Here is a 15,931-nt window from a genome sequence, read left to right as displayed (position 1 = left end):
CATTTAAAAATATAGTTAATTAAAAAGTTGTATTTTGTTGTAGAATGCTTCCCAAGTCCAGGCAGAGAGAGAGAGTCAGCTGAGGGTCTTTACAGGTTGTCTGAAAGGGATTCACATCTGAAGATGAAAACTAATGGAATAAATAAAGAATAATGAAAACAGGATATGGAGTCAAATTGATGAATTAGGAAATGGGGAAATCTGAATGCAAAGGACTTCATTGACTTATAAATAATTGAAGCTGCAGTATATTTCTGTATCTAACATTGGAGGAGCTCAACACAGATAACATGGATAGTAACTTATACTCAGAGCTGCAAAACAATTTAACAAGTTTAAACTGTAGTAGTCTGAAAGGCCACAAAATGGATCTCACCGTGGGTTTCTTGTATGTCTGTGTCTATTGATTAATTCATTCATCTTATTTAGTAAGCTACTTATTGTGTGTCGGTAATTATTCTTAGCATAAGGGATTTCATGAAACAAAACAGATAAAAATCTCTACCGGTTTGGAACTCACATTTGAATGCTATATATTCTCATGTTCTTCCTCTTTGTCTCTCCTTTTCATTGTTCATCTCTTTTTATGTTCTTTTTAGAGACAAGGTCTCACTCTGTCACCCAGGATGGAGAGCAGTGGCACAATCATAGCTCTCTGTAGCCTCCAACTCCTGGGTTCAAGGGATCCTCTTGCCTCAGTCTTCCAAGAAGCTGGGACTACAGGCAAGTGCCACCATGCCTGGCTAATTTTTTTAAAAAACTTTTTTTTGTAGAGATAGGGTCTTGCCATGTTTTCCAGGCTGGTCTCAACCTTGTGGCTTCAAGTTATCCTCCTGCCTTGGTATCCCAAAGTATTGGGATTATAGGCATGAGCCACTATGCCCAACCTGTTGTTCATCTCTTAAGTAGTCTTTCTGTCTCTCCTCTCTCTTTTTGAGTTCCTCTCTTTTAAACTCACTAAAATGAAAACATTTTGAAATACATGGTTTAAAATGTCTATTGTTTGCTTTTTTTTTTGACCAAGTCTTGCTCTGTTGCTCAGGCTGGAGTGCAGTGGTGTGATCTCGGCTCACTGCAACTTCCACCTCCCGGATTCAAGCAATTCTCCTGTCTTAACCTTCCGAGTATCTGGGGCTCAGAAGGTTAAGACAGGAGAATTGCTTGAATCTGGGAGGTGGATGGCAGGCGGATGGCACCACGCCTGGCTAATTTTTTGTATTTTTAGTAGAGATAGAGTTTCACCATGTTGGCCAGGCTGGTCTCGAACTCCTGATCTCAGGTGATCCACCCACCTCGGCCTCCCAAAGTGCTGGGATTACAGGCGTGAGCCACCACGCCCGGACTCGTTTGCTATTTTTGTTAACATTTTAACTATGAAGCAGGTGGGCTTTGTGCCCCTGACCTGGCCAGCAGAGATCCAAGCAGTAAGTAGGGAGAGGACTGTTGGGCTGGTGACAGTGGAGCACAGAGGATGGTCTGAACACTTGGGCAGGAAGATCAGAAACAAGCTAAGGACCTAGTCATCTGAGGCGGGTGGGGAAAAGTATGGCAGTCAGGACCATGGACAGCTCAGTTGGTGGTGGTATGCTGACATCGTGATGTGCTGTGTTCTGACATTGGGTTATTCTGACATCGTTGATGTAGCACTCCAGCTCCCCTTTCCAATGAAGCTATTCTGCAGAGCCTTCTAGGTTCCTCCTGTTGTGATGAGAAATTGGTCTTGTCTACAGTGTCTTTCTGTATGTGAGCCAAATAGTAGGTAGGCCTACAATTTTTGTTTCCACTAAAAGGTTAGTTACTCTGAAAATGTACCAATTTAACTTCATTATAAGGCTTGTCAGTTACCCATAATCCTGCGAGGACTTGTTAATACCTCAGTTTGTAATATTTGCCAATTTGATGAATTTAAAATGGTACTTATTATTGTTTCTTTTTTTTTTTTTTTTTTCTGAGATGGACTCTTGCTCTGTTGCCCAGGCTGGAGTGCAGTGGCGCGGTATCAGCTCACTGCAAGCTCCGCCTCCCTGGTTCAAGCAATTCTCTTCCTCAACCTCCTGAGTAGTTGGGATTACAGGCGTCCACCAACACGCCTGGCTAATTTTTGTATTTTTAGCAGAGTCGGGGTTTCACCATCTTGGCCCGGCTAGTCTTCAACTCCTGACCTCATGATCCACCCACCTCGGCCTCCCAAAGTGCTGGGATTACAGGCATAAGCCACCGCGCTGGGCCCTTATTACTGTTTTATTGTGCATTTTTCTAATAATGAAGTTTAGCATTTCTTCTTATTTATCTGTTCAGGTTTCCCCTTCTGTGCATTGCCTATTTATAACTTTTGCCAGTTTTTTTTTTCCCCATTCGCTCTTTCTGTTTTTAAGTTGTTGATTGGCAGTTCCTTTCTATTCTAAATATTAATCCTTTCTAAGTTATAGAAGTTGCAAATGTCTTTCCCAGCCTGACACCTCTCTGTTAACTTTGTAAGTCGAATCCTTCATTTAAGACACATCTTTAATTTTAATGTAGTCATATCTAATAATTTTTTCCTTTAAAGATTGTACTTTTTAAAAATCTTACTTTAGAAATTCTTCTCTGTCCTAAGATGATTCTTTTACATTTTATTTTTATTTTTATTTTATTTTTATTTTTTTGAGACAGAGGCTCACTCTGTAGCCCAGGCTGGAGTGCAGTGGCATGAACATAGCTCACTACATCGTTGACCTTCTGGGTTCAAGCAATCCTCTTGCCTTGGGCTTTTGTGTAGCTGAGACCACAGGCATACACCACCATGCCTGGATGATTTTTTTTTTTTTAGTTTTTCTAGAGACAGTGCCTCACTTTGTTGCTCAGGCTGGTCTTGGACTCCTAGGTTCAAGCAATCCTCTTGCCTCAGCCTCCCAAAGTGCTGGGATTACATGCGTGAGCCACCACATCCAGCCCATTTTCTTCTTTTTAAATTGTCAATCTAAATAACAGATACTCTCTAAAAGAAAATGATATTTGTTCAGGACCAGGCACTGCAATGGGAATACACTTGCCATAGTAAACTATGTGTGTATTCAGAGAGGTAAAGAAAGACAAAGTCTATTAAGGCAAAAATTAGGAGGATTACATAATTGTTTAAGATAATTTTCCTGGCCAGGCGTGGTGGCTTATGCCACCGCGTAAGGCATGAGGCGGGTGGATTACAAGGTCAGGAGTTCGAGACCATCCTGGTCAACATGGTGAAACCCTGTCTCTACTAAAAATATAAAAATTAGCTGGGCGTCGTGGTGTGTGCCTGTATTCCCAGCTACTTGGGAGGCTGAGGCAGGAGAATCGCTTGAACCAGGGAGTCGGAGGTTGCAGTGAGCCGAGATCGTACCACTCCACTCCAGCCTGGCAACAGAGACTCTGTCTCACAAAAACAAAACAAAACAAAACAAAAAAAAAACACCAAAAAACAATCATTATCCTTGGCTTGGTTGGACAGGCAGTTGCTGGGCTGATGTCATCACAGTAATATTTTTTCTGTGTAAGGTTGTGGTGACCTTTGTGCAGGATTGTGTTATTTGGAGAGTCTTTTGGATAATTTTAAAAAGGGATTTGCCATGGGAGCCCTTCCTTCCTGGCCGTCCCTGGCTCTGTTTGTCAGAGTTTTTAACACAAGTGACACCATTTTGATTCTGACAACTTTCACACAATTTATTTTTTACATTGAGATCTTTAGTCTATTTGGAGATAATAAAGGATTCTAATGTTATTTTTCTTTATGTAGTAAGCCAGTTTTCCTAACACGATTTACTAAATAATTTAAGTGTATTTCCCACAAAATATGATGCACCTCTATTGTATTAACAACTTTCATATGAAATAGGTTTATTTCTAGGCTTTCTATTCCATTGCATTGGTCTATTTATCTCTATCCTAATACCACACTACTTTAATTACTATTGCTTTGTAATATATTTTATTAACTGATAAGGAAGCTCTCTTCTTTGCCTTTTAGTTTTCAAAATTTTCCATGTAAGTTTCTTAATGAATTTGCTAAGTTTCCCCAAAAAAATCTTACTAGAATTTTAACTGGAATTGCATTAAACTAATGAAATAATTTGTGGGGGAATTTATATATTTATTGTACTGAATTGTCCCATCAATAAAAATACCATTTTCATAGTGTTTTTTTCCTATAGTAGTTTCATTAATTACGCCTTCATAAAACTTGATGGATTTAGTTATATTTTATTCTCTACCTATTTCTAAAATAGTAGTTGAGTTTTTGCCATTCATGTGTGTATTCCTAAATAATATATATCTGTGAAACGACCTCATTTTGCCCAATTTTCTGTTAGATGATTTCTCTTTATCTTAGTGATTTGCAGGAAGTGTTTTTTCAAAATTATATTTTGGATATGAATTCTTTGTTAAATATATGTTTTGAAGATATGTTTTCTCAGTTTGTGGCTTATGTTTTCATTCTTTTTGTGGTATCTCTTGATGAACAAGTCTTCCATTTTAATGTGTAATGTGTCATCATTTTTTCTTCATGTCTTGTTTAAGAAGTTGTTATGTATTCTGAGATCACAAAAATATTCTTACCTGTTTTTAAAAGAAATATATTTTGTCTATTATGTAGAGCCTTTAGTTCACTTGGATTTTATTTTTGTTTGTGGTGGGAGGTAAAGAACCAATTTTATTTTTTTCCCATTTGTAGTGAAATTGTTGTAGACCATTTGTTTAATAGTCTCTCCTTTCCTCACTGATCTACAGTGTCTTATCAATAACCACAGGCTTATTTTTGCACTCTCTAGTATGTTCAGTTACTCAATTTTTTAAAAATTCCTGTACTGATATCTTCAATAGCTTTGTAAGTCTTGATATCTGGTAAAGCAAATTTTCACATTCTTTCTTCTCTGAAAAGTCTTGTCTGTACTAGACTTTTTACTTTTATAAATTTGAGAAGTACATAATGAAATTCCATTAAAAACCCTTGAAGGAATTCTGATTGAAATTGCCTTGTATATGTAGGTTAGTAAGAGAAGAATGGACATTTTTACAACATTGAGTCTCCCTGTCCAAAGCCTCAATGTAGTTTTGTAATATTTCCTATCAAAGAATTGCACATTTTTTGGTTAGATTTATTTGTAGGGACTTCATATTTTTTGTTGCTATTTTAAATGCTGTTGATGCTTAGGATTGAATTTTAGTTCATTATTGCTTATATTATGGAAATACAGTTTATTTCTGCATATTGATTTTATATTCAGCAACCTTAATAAACTCCCTTACTAATTCTAATAATTGATATTTGACAGTCTATTGATATTTAGAGTCTGTTAGTTGTTTTTTTTTTTTTTTTAATGTGGGCCATCACAATATCTACAAATAATAATTCCCCCAGACTTTGTAGTTTTTTAACGCTATATTGCTTTATGACAGGAGGTGAGTGTTGTTGTGGGGAGTGGGGGGCATCCTGGTGAGGAAATAAATCAGAGGACTGCAAATGCACGGAGCGATACTGTTAAAATCGTAATATGCAAAATGAATAATTGCAATCATTTTCTTAAGACTCAACTCATAGATGGAAAATTTTAATTGCTATTGCAGAAAGCATCTGTATGAAGTAGAAAGGGGTTCTGATAACATAAGTAGAGAATATCTAGAAAATAGAGGTAAATTGGATGTAAAATTCTGGCAGCAATGTAATGTCCCCAGTGGTAAGGCTGAGGCCAGCGCCTAATGAGGATGACAGTTCTGTGGGGAATTTTGGGTGCTACTTGGAGAAATATTACACTATGCATAAACCAAGCTGAACTGCTTTCACAAGTGTTACAAAGTTTCATATAGTGAAAGCTTTGTTTGTTTTTTCTACAACATTTTCACAGCAAGGGTGTACTGAATACTTAAACAAGGAAGAGAGTACACATGGAAGATATAGTATGTAGCTCTTTGATATACTAATGCATAAAATTCAAAATGATTAAACTATAGCACATGTGGGGCTTTTTTTTTTTCTTTTTTTTTTTTTTTTGAGACAGAGTCTTGCTTTGTCGCCCAGGCTGGAGTGCAGTGGCGGGATCTCCGTTCACTGCAAGCTCCGCCTCCCGGGTTCACACCATTCTCCTGCCTCAGCCTCCAGAGAAGCTGGGACTACAGGCGCCCGCCACCACGCCCAGCTAATTTATTTGTATTTTTAGTAGAGACAGGTTTTCACCGTGTTAGCTAGGATGGTCTCGATCTCCTGACCTCGTGATCAACCCGCCTGGGCCTCCCAAAGCCCTGGGATTACAGGCGTGAGCCACCGCGCCCGGCCCATGTGGGGCTTTTTACAATGACAAGGTGGTGGTTACAGAAAGCATGGCCCTAGGGTATCAGTCTCTAGAAAGCAACGACCACCCTTCTATGGGTGTTTTCATTTTGCATTTTTTCTTCATTTTTCTTAATCAGCTCTGCTGTTGGCTGCTTCTTAGCAAAACCGCTAAGAACAAAATTGTAATCATTGAACATAGTACTCTGGCAATCAGGACATTTAAAACCTTCCATATTCTAGGGGCAAAGAAAGTAGTGTGTGACATTTAAAACTATGATTTACAAGCAAGGTAGCACAAATTTTCCTGCATGAAAGACTTCCACAACTTTCCCAGCCAGGTCATCATAAAAGGTCTGACTTAAGGTTATTTTGAAGCTAACATAAAAAAATTATGTTTCTGGAGTGATGTGAATAGTCTGGTAAATTCCATCCGATTTCATTTCATTGATTAAATACCCACAAGGATTTAACAGTGTGGCAGAACCTAGTATTAGGTCACTATTTCCACTCTCATGAGTGACATCCTTTGGAGTGATGCCATCTTTCATGTAGGACTGATTCATAACTGCTTGGTCAAGCTCACTATCAAAATTTCCAGGGTTTAATCTGTTTGCTTGCCAGATTCTCTGGGAAATCCAGAGTATGTACAAGTACCAACAGTCAGAATTCACACATTCCATACAATATGCTATTCCACTTGGGAAAATTATATTAAGAAACTGTTTCTTCCTGGAAATTCTGGTGTGGGCACACTTGGTGAGAAGGCTTCATGAAATTTCAGGCAAATAAGAGAAGCTTTTCATTGAGCCAAATCCGCTGTAATCCCTAGCAGGCTTCAACAGGGGAACCAGTGCTTTCAGCAAAAGTTGGTCCCATATGTCTTCCAAATAAAACGTCTCTTGGAGATAAACGTGCTACTGTCACTGAGTACATAAGCTTCCTGATTGTCAGTTTTTGTCACACTTATGATGGAACATTGCAGATCCTTCCAAAATATGTCACCCTCAGATCTTGGAGTGGTGAAAAGATTTCCAGATTTTTGGTTTGCATCAGGTTGCTGCCAGGAGAACCTCCAGCAGCTTCTAGGTCCCATTGAAAAACCATGCAACTTCCGTCATCGTGAGACTAGAGAACAATCAACCACAGTAAATCAACTAAATGAAATACTTTGTTATTCTGCTGCTGCTGCTGCAAATTGTTCAGGATGTGTTACATTCCGGTTCCTTTTTTGCTATAATTTTATATTGATTTTTTTAAGGATTAAAAACTTCCTGGCCTTTTCTTTCTTTTTTTGGTAAGTAAAAGTTGAACTTCAGACTGAAAATAGAGGCAGATACAATTCAGTCTCCTGTAGTCTGTTGTTTCACCATTAGAGAGTACAGTGAGCACTAGCTAATGTTGCAGTCTGTACTGTGGAGGACTGTAGATGTCCTTATACTCTACTTTTGTCTTATCTTACTACATTGACAAGCAACTCTAGTATAGTATTAAATAGAGGTAGCGAAATTGGGTAGCTTTGTCTTCTTATCCCCCCAAATAATATTTCTGATATTTCATAATTGCAGTGCTCATTGTAGCTTTTTGTGGATTTCATTTTCTTAAGGGTTTCCTCTCTAATCTCATTTGCTGAGAGTTTTTTATATGAATAATTATTGAATGGTATCAAATACTGTTTCTGCATCTTTTGAGATGAACAATTGGCCTTTATCCTTTAATCTGCTAATGTGGTGAATTATATTATTTCTAAAATTAAGCCAACTTTGCATTCCTGGGATCAATCCAACTTGGTATGGTTTATTTATTTAAAAAATACATTCTTGAATTCAGCTTTTTAATTTTTTTTTAGCAGTTTTACATTTATATTCCTCAGTGCAATTAACCTATGCATTTCCTTTCTTTTACTGTCCATTGTTTTGATGTGAAAGTTATACATGTCTTATAAATGAGTATGAATGTTTCACATTTTCTTTTCTCTGAAATAATTTATGTATAATTGGAATTATCTGGTAATGTATGCTGATAAAGCTCTCTGGGCTTCTTTGGTTGGAAACATTATAACTATGCTAAATTAAACTATAGGTTTAACTACTTCTGTGATTACAGGAATTTTTTCCAGGTAGTTTATTTCTTTTGTATCCGATTGAATAAGTTGTATTTTTCTAGGAATTTATTCAAATCATCTAAATTTTTAAACTTATTCTCATGAAGATTTCACAATATGCTTTTATTATTTGTTTAATCTCTAAATTATCTTATGGTCTCTTTTAAACTCCAGATATTGTTTATTTCAGCCTTCTCTTTTTATTTTGATCAATCTTGCCAGAGCACTAGTTTCTCAGTCTTTTTAAAGAATCAGCGTTTGACTTTATTGACCCTATTTCATGACTGCTTTCATTTTATATTTTCTTCTCTGATCTTTTATTTTCCTTTATCTAGTTCATTTATTTTATTCTATTTGTTTTTTAACTTTTAAAGATAGATGCTTAGCTCATTAGTTTTTAGCCTTTCTTTTTAACTTAATGCAATAAATTTCCTTTTTACTATACTATGAGAGTTGTATGTCACTTAAGTTTTTAAAAAATAATTACAACCTTTATTTTAGATTCAGGGGGCACATATGCATGTTTGTTACATGGGTTTATTATAAGCATGAAGCCGAGGTTTGGGGTATGATTGATCTTGTCACCCAGGTAGTGAGCATAGTACCCAACAGTTTTTCAGCCCTTGCCCTCCTCTCTCCCTCCCTACTCTAGTAGACCCCAGTATCTATTGTTGCCATCTTGATGTCCATGAGTGTCCAGTGTTTAGCTCCCACTTTTGAGTGAGAACATATGGTATTTGGTTTTCTGTTCCTGCATTAATTTGCTCAGGATAATGGCCTCCAGCTACATCCATGTTTCTGCAGCATACTTTTAAACATAGTTATTTTCATCATAGTTCGGTTCTGAATATTTTCTAATTCTCTTTAGCATTTCTTCTTTAGACTACAGGCTGTTTATGTTTGTTAGTTTACTCACAAAGAGTTTCCATTTTACATTGCAAAGCTATTATTGATATCTAATTTTTAAAAAGAATCCAAGAGACTTTTAAAATTTGTTTTAAATATTTTTAAGGTTTAAAAAGTGTTTAAAGTTTGTAATTCCTAGTAGGAAAACATTATCTGAATGCATACCCTAATGGCAAACCACTGTAAAATGCTTCAGCTGCATTTGGGGTAGAGGGGTAGGGATTATCCTCAAAGCACCCCAGCTCTCTTGATGAGAAAGTCAGAGGTAGAGTGGTTTGTATTATTGCGACATCCATTAGGTGGTCCAGGTTGCATTTCCTTCACCAAGGGCTTTTTTTAATCAGAAGGGTATTATGCCTGACCTCCAAATTTGGCTGACAATTTACTAATGAGATTTGTAACCTTTCTATTGTACCGATATTTTGACATACTTGCTGGGTTCTAGGCCACATCCTAGAAGGCCACCATAACTTCTGGACCCTGCATGGCTGCAAGAACCTCTGGATCACTAAGAATGTCATTGAGTTCAGACATTCCTGCCATTCCAGGCATTCCTCCGTGAATATTACCAGGGCTTTCCACAGGAAAGCCAGCTGGGAAAGAGAGCCTACTGAGTTCCTGATCCCTCTGGGCTCTCTCATGCTCTTTTTGAGCCTTTTAAACTATTTTTTCTTTGATCTCTCACTCTGTATGATTTTGCTCATACTTTCTCTGATGTTCTGCAATTTTCTAGGACCTAGGTTGAACTTTCAGCATTGTGCCAGCATCTTCATAATCCAATTTACAGACAAGGGGGAACATCACGGGCTGCTTCTCCCCAGTGGCCCAGAAGTCTGTGTGCGAAAACCACTTGTAAGGCTTGCCACTTGTAAGGCTGGGCTGAATCAGGATTTATTTCTATGGCTCTGTTGCAGTATCAGATGGCAGCATTTGGCCTCTGTAATTTGTTGAGACACTGGCTCTCATTAGCATACAGAATGGTCAAGAGATTCAGCTTGAAGGCATCTGTGAATAAGTCAATGACTTTTTGTGGTTCACCATCATTTAGGGCTTCAATGGCAGCCACTTTCTTATCATTTGCCTGATCCATCATCTGTTATCTCTGCATTTTCATCTCCCTTTTCTTTTTTATTTTTAAGATTTATTACTACTTTTAAAATTCTAAGTTCCAGGATACATGTGCAGGACATGCAGGTTTATTACACAGGTAAATGAGTGCTGTGGTGGTTTGCTGCCCCTGTCAACCCATCACCTAGGTATTAAGCCCAGCATCCATTAGCTATTTTTCCTGATGCTCTCCCTCTCCCTGCCCCTCCAACAAGCCCCGCTGTGTGTTGTTCCCCTCTCTGTGTCCATGTTTTCTCATTGTTCAGCTCCCACTTATAAGTGAGAACACGCAGTGTTTGGTTTTCTGTTCCTGCGTTAGTTTGTTGAGGATAATGTCTTCCAGCTCCATCCATGTCCCTGCAAAGGTCATGATCTCATTCCTTTTTATAGCTGCATATTATTCCATGGTGTATATGTACCACATTTTCTTTATGCAGTCAACCATTGATGGGCACTTAGGTTGATTCCATGTCTTTGCTATTGTGAATAGTGCTGCAGTGAACATACACATTAATGGGAGTGCTGGGTCAAAAGGTATTTCTGGTTCTTAAGTCTTTGAGGAATCACCACACTGTCTTCCACAATGGTTGAACTAATTTACACGCCCACTAACAGTGTAAAAGCATTGTTATTTCTCCGCAGCCTCACCAGCATCTGTTGTGTCTTCACTTTTTAATAATTGCCATTCTGATAGGCATGAGATGGTATCTCATTGTGGTTTTGATTTGCATTTCTCTAATGATCAATGATATTGAGCTTTTTTCCATATGTTTGTTGGTTGCATGAATGTTTTCTTTTAATAAGTGTCTGTTCATGTCCTTTGCCCACTTTTTAATGGGGTTGTTTGTTTTTTTCTTGCAAATTTAAATTCCTTATAGATTCTGGATATCAGACCTTTATTAGATGGATAGATTATAAAAATTTTCTCCCATTCTGTGGGCTGTCTGTTCACTCTGATGATAGTTTCTTTTGCTGTGCAGAAGCTCTTTAGTTTAGTTAGATTCCATTCATCAGTTTTTGCTTTTGTTGCTGTTGCTTTTGACATTTTTGTCATGAAATCTTTGCCCGTGTCTATGTCCTGAATGGTATTGCCTAGATTTTCCTTTAGGGTTTTTATAGTTTTATAGTTTTGGGTTTTACATTTAAGTTTTTAATCTGTCTTAAGTTAATTTTTGTATAAGGTGTAAGGAAGGGGTCCAGTTTCAATTTTCTGCATATGGCTAGCCAGTTCTTCGAGCACCATTTATTAAATAGGGCATCCTTTCCCCATTGGTTGTCAAAGATCATATGGTTGTAGATGTACAGTTTTATTACTGAGTTCTCTATTCTGTTCCATCAGTCTATGTGTCTGTTTTTGTACCAGTACCATGCTGTTTTGGTTGCTGCAGGTTGCAGTATAGTTTGAAGTTGGGTAGCATGATGCCTCCAGCTCTGTTCTTTTTACTTAGGATTGTCTTGACCATATGGGCTCTTTTTTGGCTCCATATGAATTCTAAAGTAGTTTTTTCTACTCTGTGAAGTATGTCAATGGTAGTTTAATGGGAATACCATTGAATGTATAAGTTACTTTGGGCAATATGGCCATTTTCACAATATTGATTCTTCCTATTCATGAGAATGGAATGTTTTCCATTTGTTTGTGTCTTCTCTGATTTCCTTGAGCAGTGGTTTATAGTTCTTGAAGAGGTCCTTCACTTCCCTTGTTAGCTGTATTTCTAGGTATTTTATTCTCTTTGTAGCAATTGTGAATGGAAGTTCATATCATGATTTGGCTTTCTGCTTGCCTGTTGCTGGTGTATAGGAATGCTTGTGATTTTTGCAAATTAATTTTGTATCCTGAGACTTTGCTGAAGTTGCTTATCACCTTAAGAAGCTTTTGGGCTAAGACAGTCGGGTTTTCTAGATAGAGGATCATGTCATCTGGAAATAGTTTTACTTCCTCTCTTCCTATCTGAATATCCTTTATTTTTTTCTCTGGCCTGACTGCCCTGTGCAGAACTTCCAATACTATGCTGAATAGGAGTGGTGAGAGAGGGCATCCGTCTCTTGTGCCGGTTTTCAAGGGGAATGCTTCCAGCTTTTGCCCATTCAATATATTGGCTATGGGTTTGTCATAAATGACACTTATTATTTTGAGTTATGTTCCATCAATACCTAGTTTATTGAGAGTTTTTAACATGAAGACATGTTGAATTCTACGGAATGCCTTTTCTGTGTCTGTTGAGATAATCATGTGGTTTTTGTCTTTTGTTCTGTTTATGTGATGAATTACATTTATTGCTTTACGTATATTGAACCAGCCTTGAAATCCGGGGATGAAGTCAACTTGATCATGGTGGATAAGCTTTTTGATGAGTTGCTGGATTCAGTTTGCATCAGGATTGCATTGAGAATTTTTGCATCAATGTTCATCAGGGATATTAGCCTGTAGTTTTTGTTGTTGTTGTTGTTGTTGTATCTCTGCCAGGTTTTGGTATCAGGATGATACTGGCCTCAAAAAATGAGTTAGGGAGGAGTCCTTCCTTTTCCGTTGTTCGGAAGAATATCAGAAGAAATGGTACCAGTTTCTCCTTGTACCTCTGGTAGAATTCAGCTGGAAATCTGTCTGGTCCTGGGCTTTTTTTGGTTGGTAGGCTATTTATTACTGCCTCAATTTCAGAACTCATTATTAGTCTATTCAGGGATCCAACTTCTTCCTGGTTCAGTCTTGGGAGGGTGTATGTGTCTAGGAATTTATCCATTTCTTCTAGATTTTCTTTTTTATTATTATTATACTTTAAGTTCTGGGATACATGTGCAGAACGTGCAGGTTTGTTAAATAGGTATACACATGCCATGTGGTTTGCTGCACCTATCAACCTGTTATCTATAATAGGTGTTTCTCCTAATGCTATCCCTCCTCTAGCCCCCCAACCTCTGACAGGCCCCGGCGTGTGATGTTCCCCTCCCTGTGTCCATGTGTTCTCATTGTTCAATGCCCACTTATGAGTGAGAACATACGATGTTTGGTTTTGTGTGATCATAGCCCACAGCAGCCTCAAACTCTTGTTTCAAGCAATCCTCCTGCCTTGGCCTCCCAATTAGCTGGGACTATAGCCACATGCCACTGGGCCTGGTTTTAGAATCTCTTTTTAACTTGAGTTTTCATGTGCCCTTAATTTTTAAAATTTTTTATTGATACATAATAAATGTATATATTTGTGGGGTACATGTAATATTTTGATACATGTATATAATGTATAATGATCAAATCAGGGTAACTGGCATATCCATCACCTCAAATGTTTACTAGTTCTTTGTGTTGGGAACATTCAGAATCCTCTCCTCTAGCTATTTTGAAATATAAAATACATTTTTGTTAACTATAGTTGCCCTGCTGTGCCCTAGAACACTAGAAGTTATTCCTCCTCTCTAACTGTAATTTTGTCCCCATCCATTATTATATTAGTTTGATATAATCCCATTTCTCTATTTTTGCTTTTGTTGCCTGGGCTTTTGAGGTCTTATCCAAAAGATCTTTGCCCAGACCAATGCCCTGAAGCATTCTCCTGTTTTCTTCCAGTAATTTCATAATTTTAGTTCTTACATTTAAGTCTTCATTTTGAGTTGATTTTTACATAAGGTGAGAGATAGAGGTCTAGTTTCATTCTTCTGCATATGGATATCCAGTTTTCCAAGCACCATTTATTGAGGAGACTGTCCTTTCTCCAGTGTGTGCTTTTGGCACCTTTGTTGAAAAATCAGTTGGCTGTAAATGTGTAGATTTATTTCTGGGTTTGTATTCTAGTCTATTGGTCTCTGTGTTTTTATGCCAATACCATGCTCTTTTGGTTACTATAGCTTTGTAGCATATTTTGAAGTCAGGTAGTGTGATGTCTCCAGATTTGTTCTCTTTGCTCAGGACTGTTTGGCTAATCTGGGTCTTTTGTGGTTCCACATGAATTTTAGGATTGTTTTTCTATTTCTTGAAGAATGTCATTGGTATTATGATAGGGATTGTGTTGAATTTGTGGATTGCTTTGGGTAGTATCATGTGACTTTTTAATATACTATTTCTTTATAAATGTGTGTATATATTTCCTTTGAATAAAAAATGAAAATGTGTGTGTGTGTGTGTGTGTGTGTGTGTGTGTAATTTTGGAGCTAATGAAATAGCCACTTACCATAAAATATCTCAAAGCTACTTATGGCAAAAAAAAAAAAAAAAAAAAAAAAAAGATATGTTTCACCCTTCAAATTACCACCAGATTGAGAGGCAGAGCAAGATGGCAGAATAGAACCCTCCAGTGATCATCCCCTGACAGGAACATCAAATTGAACAAGTATCTACATAAGAAAGCACCTTCATAAAAGAACTAAAAATCAGGAGAGCAATCACAGTACCTTTTGTAAACATCATATCAAGGAAAGAGGTACTGAAGAGGGTAGGAAAGACAGTCTTTAATTGCCTATACTACCCCTCCCTCATGCCCCAGTAGCGGCCACGTGACACAGAGAGAGAATCTGTGTACTTGATGGAAGGAGAGTAGAGTGATTGTTGGGACTCTGCATTGGAATTCAGTGCTGCCCTGTCACAGCATAAAGCAGTACAGGGTAGAATTTGGCCAGTGCCCATGGTGGGAGCATTTAGACTAGCCCTAGCCAGAAGGGAATTGTCCATCTCAGCAGTTGGAACCTGAGTTCTGGCTAGCCCCAGTATCATGGGCTATAGTGTACTGATAAACTTGAAAGGCAGTCTAGGCCACACTGACTACAGTTCCTGGGCAAGTCCTGGTGCCATGCTGGGCTCAGAGCCAGTGGACTTGGGTGCATGTGACCCAGTGAGACACCAGCTGCAGTAGACAAGGGAGTGCTTGCATTACCCCTTTCCCAACTCTAGACAGTGCAGCTTGGAGTTCTGGGAGGAAAGGGAAGAGTACAGAGGACTTTGTCTTGCAATTTGGATACCAGCTTAGCCACAGTAAATAAAGCTCCAAGCAGAGTCCTGAAGTCCCATTCCAGGCCATAGTTTGTGGATGACATTTCTAGACCCACCCTGGATCAGAAGGTAACCCATTGCCCTGAAGGCAAGGACCCAGTTTTGGCAGAATTCACCACCTGGCAAGGACCCAGTTTTGGCAGAATTCACCACCTGACCAAAGAGCCCTTGGGTTTTGAATAAATATCACTGGTAGCCAGGCAGCACTCACCATGGGCCTTGGGCAAGACCCAGTACATGCTGGCTTCAGTGTGATCCACCACATTCATCGCTGTGGTGGCCACAAGGAGAGACACTTTCTGCTTGAGGAAAGGAGAGTGATAGTAAAAATGACTTTATCTTGCAACTTGGGTACCAGCTCAGTCACAGTATAATAAAGCACAAAGCAAACTCCTAAAGTTCCTGATTCTGGGCCTTAGCTCCTGAAGGGCATTTCTAGATCTGTCCTGGGCCAGTAAGAAATCAGCTTCCCTGAAAGGTGAGGCCCAGTCCTGGCAGGATCTATCACTTGCTGACTAAAGAGCCCTTGAGCCTTGAATAAACATCAGCAGTAGCC

The 15,931-nt window shown here is 38.3% G+C and overlaps 1 protein-coding gene and 2 pseudogenes across 3 annotated transcripts in view; 1 reads left to right on the top strand and 2 right to left on the bottom strand.

Annotated features, from left to right (window-relative positions):
- The window catches only part of CFAP206 (cilia and flagella associated protein 206), a 54,499-nt gene that overhangs the window by 26,746 nt on the left and 11,822 nt on the right, over window positions 1-15,931 (top strand). Inside the window, exon 12 of one of the 3 annotated variants that reach the window (XM_073022594.1) lies at window positions 44-4,264. The exons of the other annotated variants lie outside the window; for them this stretch is intronic. Coding sequence (XP_072878695.1) covers window positions 44-121 — 78 coding nt within the window. The 3' untranslated portion in view covers window positions 122-4,264. Of the gene's footprint in view, window positions 1-43; window positions 4,265-15,931 lie in introns of those variants that run through there. 3 annotated transcript variants of the gene reach the window in all.
- Window positions 6,352-7,401, bottom strand: LOC103240065 (S-adenosylmethionine decarboxylase proenzyme pseudogene; annotated as a pseudogene).
- Window positions 9,642-10,858, bottom strand: LOC103240064 (hsc70-interacting protein pseudogene; annotated as a pseudogene).

Source organism: Chlorocebus sabaeus, chromosome 13 (genome assembly GCF_047675955.1).
Source record: "Chlorocebus sabaeus isolate Y175 chromosome 13, mChlSab1.0.hap1, whole genome shotgun sequence".
Lineage (NCBI taxonomy): Eukaryota > Metazoa > Chordata > Mammalia > Primates > Cercopithecidae > Chlorocebus > Chlorocebus sabaeus.
This window is presented reverse-complemented; position numbering and strand designations above follow the sequence as displayed.